The following is a 14822-nucleotide window of genomic DNA, read 5'->3' as shown; positions in this document are numbered from 1 at the left end:
CTGTTGCTTATAACAAAATGTATGGAACTGGGTAATTTGTAAGAAGATGAAATTTATTGCTTACAGTTTCAGAGGCTGGGAAGTCCAAACTCCAGGGAACACATCTGGTGAGGGTTTTCTTTGGTGCTGGCTTTACAGCAATACGGGGGTCTCACAGGGCAGAAAATGGTGGAGCAGAAAGAATGAGATGAAATTTATTGCTTACAGTTTCAGAGGCTGGGAAGTCCAAACTCCAGGGAACACATCTGGTGAGGGTTTTCTTTGGTGCTGGCTTTACAGCAATACGGGGGTCTCACAGGGCAGAAAATGGTGGAGCAGAAAGAATGAACTTCTCATGTGCTCTTCTTTTAAAGCCTTCAGGACCATGCTCACGACTGCCATTATTAATCCATTCACTGTGGTATGGTCCTACAATCTGATCACCTCTTCAAGGCCCCACCTTTCAGTGATCATAACAGGATTTCCCATCCTCAACAGTTACAGTGGGGATTTAAATTTCAGTGAGGTTGGGGGGATATCCAATCTACAGCATTCTGTCCCTGACCCCCCCAAACTCATGTCCTTTTCACATACAAATACATTCATTTCATCCCCAAAATCTTGTTTCAACTCAGAAGTCCAAAGTTGAAAGTCCCATCTGTGAATTCACAACAAGTTATCTACTTCCAAGATAAAACGGTGGGACAAACATATGGTATATATTCCCATTTGAGAAGGGAGCAATAGGCCAAAAGAAAGGTGGAACAGGTCCCAATCAAGTTTGAAACCCAGCAGGGCAGGCATTAAATCTTAAAGTTGGTGAACCATGTATCTTGACTTTTATGTTCTATGTCCTCTGCATGCTGGTGTGGGGGTTGAGTCCCCAAGTCCTTGGGCAGCTCTGCTCCTATAGCTTTCCTCATCTCAGGTAATGCTTTAGCTCTCACAGGCTGGTGTTGCATGCTGGTAGCTCTATAAATCTGAGGTATCTATGGTGGTCCTACTCCCATGGCTCCAGTAGGCATGGCATTGGTAGGGTTTTTCTGCTGCAACTCTGACCCCACATTTCCTCTTGGCACCACTCTGGTGAAGACTTTTTGTGGTGAATCTGCCCCTGAGACAGACCTCTTCCTGGGCCCCCAGGCTTTTCCATATATCCTTGGAAATCAGGATGGAAGCTCCCAAGCTTTCAAAGCTCTGGCATTCTGCAAGACTGCAAACTTAACACCATGTGGATGCAGCCAAGTTCTTTGCCAGTTCATACCATGTGGATGCTGCCAAGGCTTCTGGCTTGTATTTTCCAAAGCTGTGGGCCCAGCCACACCTGGGGCCAATTTAGCCACAGCTAGAGCAGCCGAAGCAGCTTCCCGAGGTAGCTCTGGGCATTGAGGCCGTGGAGGGTATCTCAGGCCTGTTCTCTGAGACCATTCTGTCTCCCTGCCTCTGAGCTTATAATGGAAGGTTGGCCCTAGAGGCTTCTGTGATGCCTTCAGGGCTTTCCTGCCTTCTCTTGATAATTCCTTTCTTTTGTACTAATCTTCTTAGCACCATTGCATTTTTCTTAAGAAAATGCTGTCTGCTCTACCACTTGGCCAGGCTACAAATTTTCCAAAATTTTATGCTCTGCTTACCTTTTAATTATAAATTCTGGCTTTATGTCTGTAGAGAAAGTGAAGGAAAATGGTCAGGGTCTCTCAGATGTTCAGAATCTTGCTGAGCATTTGATGTAAATATGCACATGCACCCAGGTGTTCCTTGGCTTGTCTATTGTCTGATGTAGATGCACGTGGGCACCCAGGTGTTCCCAGGTTGTCTGACTTGCACCCAGGTGTCCTGGGTTATTGGACTTAAGTATAAAGGATGAACAGCTCTGATCCACAGAGCCCCTGCCCTCTGCTCCCGGGATGCCCCGGGGGGGGGGATCTGCTGTAAGCCGTGACTGCCACCGCCACCGCCACAGCCACTGCCACCGCTGCCACTGCCAAGGAAGCTGAGGACTGAGGACTGAGCTCGTGTCACCTGCCAACAGCTCCTGGGATCTTTTCTAATTACCTATCTCATGGACCTGTATGTGAGAAGTCTGATGACCCAGCTGGACACATGAGAGGTCTGTGACCCAGTCTGTACAATGGGTTTGAAGGATCTGTGAGCCTTAGCCCTAGCAAGACAATGTCATGCCTTTGCTGCCATAATTCAAGGTGCTGACCCAGAGTATTTGGTGGAAGAAATTTCTAAGCAGCAAAACATTCAGCACAGGCTGTTGCAAGTAGCCCTGCAGCTTCCTAAATGTTTTGCTGGTTAGAAATTCCTTCAACCAAATACTCTGGGTCAGCACCTTGAAGTTCCACATTCCATAAAATTTTGGGGTATGAACAGATGCAGCCATGTTCCTTGCTAGTTCATAGCAAGGGTGATCTTTGCCCCAGTTTCCAGTACGTCCCTTCTCGTTTATACCTGTGATCTTCTCAGAATGGGCTTTACTCTATTTCTATCAGCTTTCTGGTCACCACCATTTAATCAGTCTTTAAGAAGTCCCAAACTTTCCCTGATTTTCTTGTCTTCCAAACTCCTATCAGCAGCTAGGCTTTTTCTAATCTGCTTCTTCAAATTCTTCCATCCTTTGCCCATTACCCAGTTCCAAAACTGCTTCCACATTTTCAAGTATCTGTTATACACAAGACCCCACTCCTTGGTACCAATTTTCTGTATTAGTCCATTTCTTTTCTTTTTTAAAGTTGACCAGTAAGGGGATCTTAACCCTTGACTTGGTATTGTCAGCACCACACTCTTCAAGTGAGCTAACTGGCCATCCCAATATAGGGATCCGAACCTGTGGCCTTGGTGTTATCAGCACCATACTCCCAAGTGAGCCACGGGCGGGCCTTATGTATTAGTCTATTTCTGTTGCTTATAAGGAAATACCTGAAACTGGGTGATTTATAAAGAAAATTAGAGTTATTGCTTACAGTTCAGAGGCTGGGTAGTCCAAAGTCTAGGGAACATATCTGGTGAGGGTCTTCTTTGGTGGCGGCTTTACAGCAATTCAGGGGTCTCACATGGTAGAAAGTGGCAGAGCAGAGAGAGAGACTCTACTATGCTCTCCTTTAAAAACCCTCTGAACCATGCCTGTGACCACCATTAAACCATCAACTTAATCATCTCTTCAAGGCCCACTTTTCAATTACCATAATAGAATTTCCTACCCTCAGCCGTTGCAGTGGAAATTAAGCTTCTAATATATGAACTTTGGGGGACACAATTCAATCAATCCACAGCAGTTGGGTTCTTCAGCCTTAGTAATATTGACATTTGGCCTGGACTATTTTTTGTTTTTGAGGGTTGTCCTGTACCTTTTGTGATTTTTAGTAACATCTCTGGACTCTACCCTCTTGTTTTCTCTTATTATCCTTTTGACATCTATAGAATCTGTAGTGATTTCCCTTCATTCATTCTTCGTACTCCAGGTAATTCTCTCTCTCTCATTGTAACTAAAGACATCAATTTTTCTGACCTTGTTAAAAAAAAACTTTGGTATTTAAAAATTTATCTAATACTTGTCCATTTCCTATTTTATTTATTGCTGCTGCACTCTATTTCCTTCCTGCCATTTACTATGCAGTTGAATTGTTTATTACCTTACAATGGAAGCTTAGATCACTGATTATGGTACTTTTCTCCTTTCTATAGAAGTATTTAATACTATAATTTTTCCTCTAAGATTTGCTTTAGTTGCATCTGCAAATTTTTTAAGTTGCTCTTTTATTTTCATTCAATTCAAGATGTTTTGTAATTTCCCTTATAATTTCATTTGAAATCTATGGTTTATTTAGAAGTATGTTGTTTCATTTTTACGTATGTGAGGATATTCCAGATTTATTTCTGTAATTTTTAATTTAATTCTGTTGTGATTAGATAACCAAGTATACATTATTTCAATTTAAAAATTAATGAGTTTTATCTAATGACTACATATGTCTATCCTGGTGAATGTTCATGTATACTTGAAATTAATTTGTTTTTCAAAGTTGTTGGATGTAATTGAATACATACACATATATATTTTTGCTGTTTCTATAGGTCTTGTTTTCTTATAATTTAGAAAAGCACTTAATCAGTTGGGTCACATCCAAATTTGTATTTACTTTGTAACTTCTACAACACAATAAGTTGATATTACAGAAAATTCAAAGAAAAACATTTGGAAATTGATCTGAAAGTTCAGAACATACTAACTGGAACAGAAAGATAAACATACATACCAAAAAACCAACCATGACAATACCTTATATTTAAAAAGTAGTTTTCCGTAAACAATACAGTATTTATGATTCATAAATGCTCCATACTGTTTGCAATATCTTTGTACCATATGTGTGCCAAGAAGAAACGTCCTTAGCTATGGTTATGAGCACAGCAATTTTCTCTAAATGTTTCTGTAGTCAAAGGCTTATTTGCCTTGCCCAGGATAAATCTGGGGACTGGTCATACCTGAATTCATCACAGGACAGATTCTCAAATAGCCTTGATCATCATGAATTGCACTTGCAGGAGCAAGAAATGGACGCAGTGGCTCTTCAGTAGAAATTGTAGTGAATGTAAAGATATGGGATCCATCAGTAACATCACAAAAGGAAATGATCCCCATAGCTATGTCCAGAAAAATCCCCACTCGGTTTAACCGGGGGTTCACCGAGAGAGCAGTCAAAGGTATAGTGCTGGCAGAGAAGAAGTCTCCATTTCTCAAACCCACAGTCCAGAAGCCCAGTTCTGAAGAGAGTAGAATTACCCCTTGTCGATTAACTGATTCTTTGCAAACACCCACGTCCCATTCTTTGCTTGTGCCCATGTCCACCTCCCAGTAATGGCGGCCAGAAGTGAACCGCAGGGAGCCCAGGACACACAATGCATAGTTGAATCTCTCTGCACACTCTTTCTTATTCTGATTGAAATACCCACAATGGACATTCCTCAGGTCATCAGAAATTATGAGATAATTGTTGGCTGTGTCCACATCTAAGGTCATATCCACTGTGGAAAGAAAAATTAGTTCAGCAAAGACATACACTATAAACTCAGTCTCCACTTCTACTGCAAAGGCCCAAAGATCTCATTTGCTTTCACTTGTTTTGTACTATTTTTTTTTTTCCTAAATCAGAATTGTCCTGGGGAAACTGCCATGGCCTTCTGATGGGTCACATTTACATATAAAAATGAATGAATATAACTGTAACAATCCCTTTCATTCATAGTAGGACTTCCTTTTATATTAAGTTATTGAATTATTTGATTAAAGATTTGTTTTTCCCTTTAGGGCATAAAATACATGAAAGGAAAGACCATGATTGTTTACTCTCAAAATTATTATACAAATTAGCACAGATTCTGTGAAAATATAGATGTCTAATAAATATTCGAATGATGGAAAATGTTACTGAGTGCAGAATAAAAGTGAAATATTAGAATTTGTTTTTCCTTTGTGATTACCTTTTCCTTTTAATCTCATTGACTAGGCAATTGCATTCTAGGCTTTTGCTTTCCTTGAGTTATTAAAAAAAAAAAAGAAGAAATAATGCTTAGACTCCTGAGATGAGATGGGTTTACTCTGGATTAATCAAGATAAAGGGATTCCTAGGGACATTAGTGAGGGTGTGTTGGGATACTGACAGCAACACAGACCCAGAACTTGCATGGGTTTAGAGGGTTGGGTAAACTTGGAAAAGAATGGCTTTGTGGATTGCCAACGTTTCTAAGTAACCCTAATTATGAGAATCTAGAAGAACTGCTTGTCCTAATGAGATCCTGAAATGGAGCCAACGTAGACCTCAGAAGTGAACTTTCTGGACCAAAAACAAATTTGTTTGCTTGACTCAGTGGAAAAAATTAGAACTGTCTAATAATTGGAAAAGGGGTTGTCAAGGACAAAAAACTTTGGGAGTTTTCAGGATCTTAAATAAAAGTTTTCAGGGAGCAATAAGTAAGCTCAATTAGAAAACTAATTCATTTTTTTTCACAATTGATATTATGGATGGAGATATGTACGAAAGTACACTCATTGGACTCATACCGTACAAAGCCATCATTGATGATATGACACATTGTAAGACACAGGAAATAGAGAATGGGCAAGGACTTGGCACATTCCAATGAGTCTGAAATGTGGAATGAGGAATCTGGTAGGTCTGGTCTAGCATCCTGACTTCAGCATACCATACATGCAGCTGAGCTCACACAATGCACTTTAACTGTCTATCTTTCTTTAAACTACATCACAATGATGCAGAGTTAACATGGAATATGGATATGGAATAAGGCATTGTTTTCTGAACACCAGGGTGGTCAGTTTGGAAGCACATGCTGCAGTGCTCAGGTTCAGAGTCTGCAACTGGATCTAAACCTATAGGAGCAATCACCACATGCACTTTTACCACTCTTTGGCCGGTGGGGGGAGGGAGGGACTGAGCACTGGAATAATTTCATTCATCATAGTGGTTACATGAACCAACCGTGGATTAGAATCACCTGGGGGCTTTTAAGCATTGCAGATTCCTGGGCCTCGCTGCCAGAGAGGGGTCAGATTCAGAAAGTGCAGGATCTTGCTATTCAGCAAGTGGTCCATGAAGAAGCAACCTCTATACTACCTGGATTTGTGTCAAAAAATCCAGATTCTCAGGAAATGCCAGTGCTACGTAATCAGAATTTGCATTTAACCAAGATCCTCAGGTAATTTACATATTTTCAAATTTGAGAAACCACATTCTAGGCCTGTGTTGTCCAAAAGTATACCATGTGAGCCACATGAGTAATTTTAATTTTTCTTGTAAACACAAAAAGTAATAAGAAACAGGTTTGATTAATATATTTTATTTAATATTTTCATTTCCACAGGTGGCACTAGCCACATTTCAAGTGCTCACTAACTACCACTGGTCACATATTGGACAGCATGAGGCTGGGCTTGACCTAATTATACGTCCTTAAAAATTTCCAGGTGGCTCTAATCTATAGTCAGAGGTAAGAACAGTCATTCTTTGGGGAACATAAAAGTTTCCAGTGCCTGACTTCAGTTAATGCCTGTTTTGACTGACAGATGTTTGAAAGCTGCTTCTCTAGGGCCCTTTTTGCACTGGGGGCAGGTTGTACAGATTCCTTACCTCGAAATTTCATCATCCTCGGGTTTATCTGTAGAACAGTTCTCAGCTGGGGCTCTAGTTCCTTGATCTTGGAAACCAGTTTCCCCAGCTGGGGAGTGGGCCTGATATCTTTCTTCTGAGAGACCTTAGAGCAGGAGGGGCACAATAAACCTTCCCCATGGGGCTCCTTCTGCAGTGAGTGGATGCATTGGAGGCAGCAGACATATCCACATTTCAGGTATATGGGTTTTTCAAGATAATTTAAGCAGGTAAAACAGCTACTCTCTTCTTTAAAGTGTTTAGCCATGGTTGCTGTCTGGGGAAAAATGAATATGATATTGAAGTTTCTATGAGTTAAATGACTAGTAGTCCTTGGGACACTTTCATCTTTATATGCATAAGGATAGCATGTGCCTGCTATTTGCAATCACTAGTACTAGGTAATAAGGACATAATGTAAGAACAAATATAAATGTCCCGTGGCCCTGAACTTTTGACATTTGGAATGCTTGTTAAAATGAAGGACATGATTCATCATAATGCTTTGAGTTGAAGTAGTGAATGTGTCTATACCTGGGCTGTTCAATATGGTAGCCACCAGCCCGATGTAGCTATTGAGCACTTGAAATGAGGCTTATCTGAATTGAGATGTATTGTGAGTAGAACGTGCACACTCAATTTGGAAGACAATTAGAAAAGAGAATGTAAGCTATCTCATTAACATTTAAAAATTGATTACATGTTGAAATGATTGTGTTTTGATATTAAAATAAATTGTTCCCTTTCTCTTTATTGTGGTTACTAGAAAATTTATCATTGCATATGTGGGTCATGTTATGTTTTTATTGGAAAGTGCTGGTCTAGACCCAAAAACCTTTCAACTCCCTCAGTTGGACCAACTTGGATATGGCAAAAACTCTAACAGAAACTGAGAGGTTGAATAGGTCAGTGGGGAAAACACATTTCACCATCTTGTTGAGTTGGTTGAGCTGTGATTTGACTCAGGAAAATGAAGACTGTAATTTCTCCAGCCCAGACACTGAAAGTCTAAGTTCTACCTACTGTTGCCAGAGTAGAGAGCCCAGAGGCTCTAAGTGCACTCACTGTTCCTGGCGTGGAGTTGGCCTCACACAACACTTGCTGAATTTACAAATTACTCCATTCCCCAGACCTTGTTCTGCCCGTTGTAGAAATCTAGGAAATTAAAAAAAAAAAAAAAAATCGTAAGATTGCACTCACCTCTCCTCTAGTAGATTCTCTTCTGGTCTTCAACTGCTTCCACTGACAGCTCGGTTCTGGAGTGAGTGAGATTCATGGACAGGGGCTTTTATTGAAGAGGATTTCCCCACCCACCTTACGTCATATCTTACCTCTCCTCTTTAATCCAATCAGATTTTGATTTAGTTCTGGCATAACTGAAATTTTAAGGACGTCATAGAAAGACTACCACAAAGGAGACAATTGTATCATGAAAGTGGTACTTAAAAAATTAATATAAAAAAATATTGTGATACTATCATTCTACATTAGAACTTGAGTATTATGTCTGTTGATAAAATTTTTAATTAGGATGATATTAAAAATATTTTGTATCATTATTAATCCTTATAAAATAAATACAGCTAGCTTCAAATAGTTTTTGATCACGAAAGTAAAATCTCATAATTTTGTTAAGGAAATTTATTAAACCTACTCAGAAGTCTTTTCTAAAATTGCACTAACTAGATCAAACTCACTCCTTCAAAAGAGCTTTTTGCCACAATTGCGAAGAACATTGTTTAGAAGTTTGGTAAACAATTCCCAAAACTGTCCCGTCAGTCAGCCAGTGAAGTTCCTGTTTTTTTGTTAGTGTCAAAAATAAAGGATATTTTTTATAATCTTACTATTTCCCTTACATCACAACATTTATAAAATGAGATAAATTCTATTTTTAAAGAAAATATTCAAGAAGTGTTCCTCATGGGTTTAGATAACTGACTGGTGACCAGGGTTTGAGGGATGAGAATGAAAAGTTGGGAGACTGTAGGGACTGGAGGTAAGGATGAAAGGGGATTTAGATTATATTTTGGTGATTAAATTACAATCTTTCATTTAATCATTTCTACAGTAACCGTTTGCTGGTGTTTGCTGGATAACCTTATGTTGGGAAAATATAGGAAAAATGGTCAGGGCCCCTTATGTTCAGAATCTTGCCAAACATTTGATGTAAATAGGCACATGCACTCAGGTTTTCCTTGGTTATCGTCTAGTGTAATTGCGCATGTGCACCCAGGTGTCCTGGGTTATGCACTTAAGCATAAGGATGAGTGGCTCTGATGCATGGTGCCTCCCACCCCCAGGATGACCCCCCGTGGGGTGGGGCATGGGGAGGCCACTACTGCTGTTGGAGGCTGCTGCTGCTGCTAGTGCCCCTGGGACCCTCTGCAAGGCCACTGCCACTGCTGAACCTGTAAGTTGCTGCCACTGAGGACTGAGCTCATGTCATCTGTCAACAGCTCCTGGAATCTTTCCCAATTACCTAGCATTGACCTGCGTGTGAGGGGTCTGGGGACCTAGTCTGTACAATGGGTTTAGAGGGTCTGAGCCCTAGCTCTGACAATATAAATGGAACGTAGTATAACTAAAATAATAACTAAAATAATGAAACGTTTTGGCTTTAGTTATGATTTGCCTTACTTTACACCTTATCATTATGCATCCAAGCACAAGGCACAGTCCCAGCTCTCAATTCCTTTTGTCTCTATGAGGCAAATCGAAAAACACACAACACTAGCTGTAAATTGTGACCCATATTTTATAAGAAGTTCTTTCATGCTGCATTTCTCCACTGATGTGGCTACAATAATGTTTATGCTATATGATATATATGAAAGTTTTTACTTATTATTTTAAAGTTTCAACTAATTTATTTTATAGCTCTTTTTAGAATATCTCTACACTTATGGGCATAGAAGTATTCTTATGTTTGAAGTTTCATAGACTCTTCTCATGGAGTATTTATTCCTAATGTGTTTTCTATTGTATTATTTTGAGCCAGTCACAAGGAGGATTTATGTTCTCTTTGAGAATCAGGTAGCATCAGTTGTGGAAAAGACCAACCCCAGTAGTTTGATTTGCCTCTAGCAGGTTTTCCCAAATAACCATTAGCCTGGAATTGCATTTATGTAAATTCCTGGGGTTAGGAATTCTTCCATTAAGGACAAGAAAAGAGCAAATTAGGTTTCCTAGCATACTAATAGGGTTGACTTTGGATGATAGTTACTTACTATATTTATTATAAGCATATTATTATTATTACAAGTCATAATTTTTCTTTATGCCCTTACCCAATCTATCCCTCCCCAAACTCCCCGCCCCCTGCCTTCTCCCCACCTCCTGTATCCTTAGGTTTGTTTCCCCCTTCTGAAAGTTCAACAACTTTCTTCCTTTTGTCCTTCCTTTAATCCTTCCTTTAATCCTTCCTTCCTTCTGTTCTTTGTTTCTTTCCTTCCTTTCTACCCAGTTATAAGTGAGAATAATGTGGTATTTCTCTTTTCTTGTTTGGCTTATTTCAATTAATGTAATTTTCTCCAGACTCATCTATGTTACTGCAAATGGCAGAATTTCATTCTTTTTTATGGCTGAGTCGTATTCCATTGTGCAAATATACCACATTTTCCTTATCCAGTCGTCTGTCAATGGACACTTAGATTGGTTCCATATTTTGGTTATTGTAAATAGAGCTGTGATGAACATGGGAGTGCAGATATCCCTTTGACATGATGATTTCCATTCCTTTGGATATATGCCCAGCAGTGGGATTGCTTAATCATATGATAGTTCTATCTGTAGTTGTTTGAGGAACCTTCATACTGTTTTCCATAATGGCTGTACTAATTTACAGTCCCACTAACAGTGTAGAAGAGTTCCTCACTTCCTTGCCAGCATTTGTTGTTCTTGGTCTTTTTTTTATGTCCTTTTTGAGACCGGCTGCACCGTGCTCAGCCAGTGAGCGCACCGGTCATCCCCATATAGGATCCGAACCCACGGCGGGAGCGCTGCTGTGCTCCCAGCACCACACTCTCCCTAGTGCACCACAGGCTCGGCCCGTTCTTGGTCTTTTTAATAATGGCCAGTCTAACTGGGGTGAGATGATATCTCAATGTGGTTTTGATTTGCATTTTTCTGATGACTAGTGATGTTGAGCATTTTTTTATATACTAGTAGGCCATTTTGTATGTCTTCCTTTGAAAAATGTCTATTCATCTCCTTTGCCCATTTTTATCAGCACCGCACTCACCCGAGTGAGCCACGGGCTGGCCCCCTTTGCCCATTTTTAAATTGGATTATTTGTTTTTCTACTGTATAATTGTTTGAGTTTTTTATATATTCTGGATATTAATCCCTTGTTGGATGTATAGTTCACAAATATTTTCTCCCATTCTGTAGGTTGTCTTTCTGCTCTGTCAGTTGTTTTCTTTGCTGGCAGAAGCTTTTTAGTTTGATATAATCACATGTTTTTATTTTTTCTTTTGTTGCTTATGCTTTTGGGGTCTTGTTCATAAAGTCTTTGCCCAGTCTTACTTCCTGGAGTGTTTCCCCTTAGTAACTTTATGGTTTTGTGTCTTATATTTAAGTCTTTAATCCATTTTGAGTTGATTTTGGTATATGGTGAGAGGTGCAGGTCCAGTTTCATTCTTCTGCATATTCAAGTCCAATTTTCCCAGGACCATTTATTGAAGAGGCAGTCTTTTCCCCAATGTATGTTCTTGTTGCCTTTGCCAAAGATCAGCTGGCTGTAAGCATGTGGGTTTATTCCCAGGTTTTCTATTCTATTCTATTGATCTGAGTGTTTTTATGCCAGTTCCATGCTGTTTTGGTTACAATAATTTTGTAATATAATTTGAAGTCAGGTGGTGTTATGCCTCTAGCTTTATATTTCTTTGCTCAGGATTGCTTTGGCTGTTTGAGATCTATTGTAGTTCCATGTGAATGTTAGGATTGCTTTTTCTATTTCTGTGAAGAAAGATATTGGTATTTTGATGGGGATTGCATTGAATCTGTAGGTTGGTTTGGGTAGAATAGATATTTTCATAATGTTAATTCTTCCCATCCAAGAGTATGGTATGTCTTTCCATCTTTTTGTGCCATCTCTAATTTCTTTCAGTAGTGATTTGTAGTTTTCATTGTAGAGATCTTTCACCTCCTTGGTTAAACTGATTCCTAGGTATTTTATTTTTTCAGCAGCTATTGTAAGTGGATTTTCTTTCTTAATTTCTTTTTCTGCTAGTTCGTTACTGGAATATATGAATACTATTGATTTTGGGGTGTTAATTTTGTATCCTGCAACATTATTGAAATTATTGATCAGCTCTAAGAGTTTTTTAGTATAGTCTGTAGGTTTTTTTATATATAAGTTCATGTCATCTGCAAACAGGGATAGATTGATTTCACCTTTCCTATCTGGATGCCCTTTATTTCTTTCTCTTGCCTGATTGCTCTGGCTAGTACTTCCAATATTATGTTAAATAGGGGTGGTGAGAGTAGGCATGCTTGTCTTGTTCCTGTTCTTAAAGGAAAAGCTTTCAACCTTTCCCCATTTAGGATGATATTGGCAATTGTTTTGTCATGAATGGCTTTTATTGTGTTGAGATAGTTTCCTTCTATACCTAACTTGCTGAGAGTCTTTATCCTGAAGTGAAGTTGTATTTTGTCAAATGCTTTTTCTGCATCTGTTGAGATAATCATATGGCTTTTGTCATTGATTTGTTGATGTGACGTATCACATTTATTGACTTGTGTATGTTGAACCATACTTGTATCCCCGGGATGAATCTCACTTGATCATGGTGTATAATTTTTTTGATGTGTTGCTGTATTCTGATCGCTAATATTTTGTTGAGGATTTTTGCATATATGTTCATCAATGATATTGACCTACAATTTTCTTTTTTTGTTGTATCTTTGTCTTGTTTTGGTATCAGGGTGATGCTGGCCTCATAGAATGAGTTTGGGAGAATGGCTTCTGTTTCAATTTTTTTGGAAAACTTGGAAGAGAAGTGGTACTAATTCTTCTTTAAAGGTTTGGCAAAATTCAGCTGTAAAACCATCCAGTTGTGGGCTTTTCTTTTTTGAGAAATTGCTAATTACTACGTCAATCTCTTTTCTTGTTATTGTTTAGGTTTTCTATTTCTTCTTGGTTCAGTCTTGGAATTTTATATTTGTCCAAAAATTTATCCATTTCCTCCAGGTTTTTATATTTATTGGTGTAGAGTTGTTTGTAATAATCTCTGATGATTCTTTGTATTTTTGTTGTGTCAGTTGTAATGTCTCCATTTTCAATTCCAATTTTTGTTATTTGGGTCCTCTCTCTTCTTTTTGTTTTGGTTAACCTAGCTAATGGTTTGTCTATTTTATGTATCTTCTCAAAAAAATCTTTTTGTTTCATTGATCTTTTCTGTTGTTTTTTGGGTCTCTGTTTCATTTAGTTCTGCCCTGATCTTAATTATTTCTTTTTGTCTACTAGTTTTAGGATTGTATTGTTGTTGTTTTTCTAGCTCTTAGAGGCAAGATGTTAGGTCATTTATTTGAAGTCTTTCTATTCTTTTGATATAATCATTTATTGCAATAAACTTCCCTCTTACAACTCCTTTTGCAGTATCACACAGGTTTTGGTATGATGTGTCTTTATTTTCATTAGTTTCAAGAAATTTTTTGATTTCCTGTTTAACTTCTTCTTGGACCCATAAGTCATTGTGTAGTCTGTTGTTTAGTTTGCATGCACTTGTATAGTTTCCATAGTTTTGCTTGTTATTGATTTCCAGTTTTAATCCATTGTGGTCTGAAAAGATACTTGGAATGATTAAAAAACTTGCTGAGACTTGATTTGTGACCTAACATATGGTCTATCCTGGAGAATGTTTCATGTGCTGATGAGAAGAATGTGTATTCTGTAGCCGTCGGATGAAATGTTCTGTAGATGTCTGCCAGGTCCAGTTGGTCTAATGTGTTATTTAATTTGTGTGTTTATTTGTTGGTTTGTTACCTAGAAGATCTGTCCAATGCTGGGAGGTGGTTGTTGACATCATCCACTATTATTGTAATAGGGTCTATCTTTGTTTTTAGGTCTAAGAGTATTTGCTTTACATATCTGGGTGCTCCAGTGTTGGGTGCATACATATTTATGATTGTTATGTCCTCTAACTGGATAGATCCCTTTATCATTATATAATGGCCTCTGTCTCTTTTTGTAGGTTTTGGTTTGAAGTCTTTTTTATCAAATATAAGAATAGTTACTTCTGTTCATTTTGGGTTTCCATTTGCATGGTATATATTTTTCCATCTTTTCACTTTTAATCTATGTGCGCCTTTATAATTGAGGTGGGTCTCTTGAAGATAGCATATAGTTGGGTCCAGCTTTTTATTTTATTTTTTAATTTTTTAATTATTTTATTTATTTATTTTTAATTTTTTCTCTTAATTTTATTTTGTTGATATACAATGAGGTTGATTATTGTGGCCCATTACTGAAACCCTCCTCCCTCCTCCCTCTTCCCCCTCCCACCCAACAATGTCCTTTCTGTTTGCTTGTCGTATCAACTTCAAGGAATTGTAGTTGTTAAGTCTTCTCCCCGCCCCCGGTTTTTTTTTTTTGTGTGTGTGAATTTATTTAATTATTTTTAGCTCCCACCAATAAATGAGAACATGTGGTATTTCTCTTTCTGTGCCTGACTC

The 14822-nt window shown here is 38.5% G+C and overlaps 1 protein-coding gene across 1 annotated transcript; it reads right to left on the bottom strand.

Annotated features, from left to right (window-relative positions):
• Positions 1 to 4068: 4068 nt before the first annotated feature.
• On the bottom strand, positions 4069 to 7416 carry LOC103598230 (ret finger protein-like 3). The gene is made up of 2 exons (XM_008582204.1): positions 7131 to 7416; positions 4069 to 5007 (listed from the first exon to the last, which is right to left on the bottom strand). The coding sequence occupies exons 1-2, from the start codon at positions 7414 to 7416 to the stop codon at positions 4427 to 4429; spliced, it is 867 nt and encodes a 288-aa protein (XP_008580426.1). The 3' UTR covers positions 4069 to 4426.
• Between the last annotated feature and the right edge of the window lie 7406 nt (positions 7417 to 14822).

The sequence above is a fragment of the Galeopterus variegatus genome, unplaced genomic scaffold, assembly GCF_000696425.1.
Source record: "Galeopterus variegatus unplaced genomic scaffold, G_variegatus-3.0.2 Scaffold2545, whole genome shotgun sequence".
NCBI classification, from domain to species: domain Eukaryota; kingdom Metazoa; phylum Chordata; class Mammalia; order Dermoptera; family Cynocephalidae; genus Galeopterus; species Galeopterus variegatus.
The sequence above is the reverse complement of the archived record's forward strand: the minus strand, read 5'-3'. Positions and strand labels throughout refer to the sequence as shown.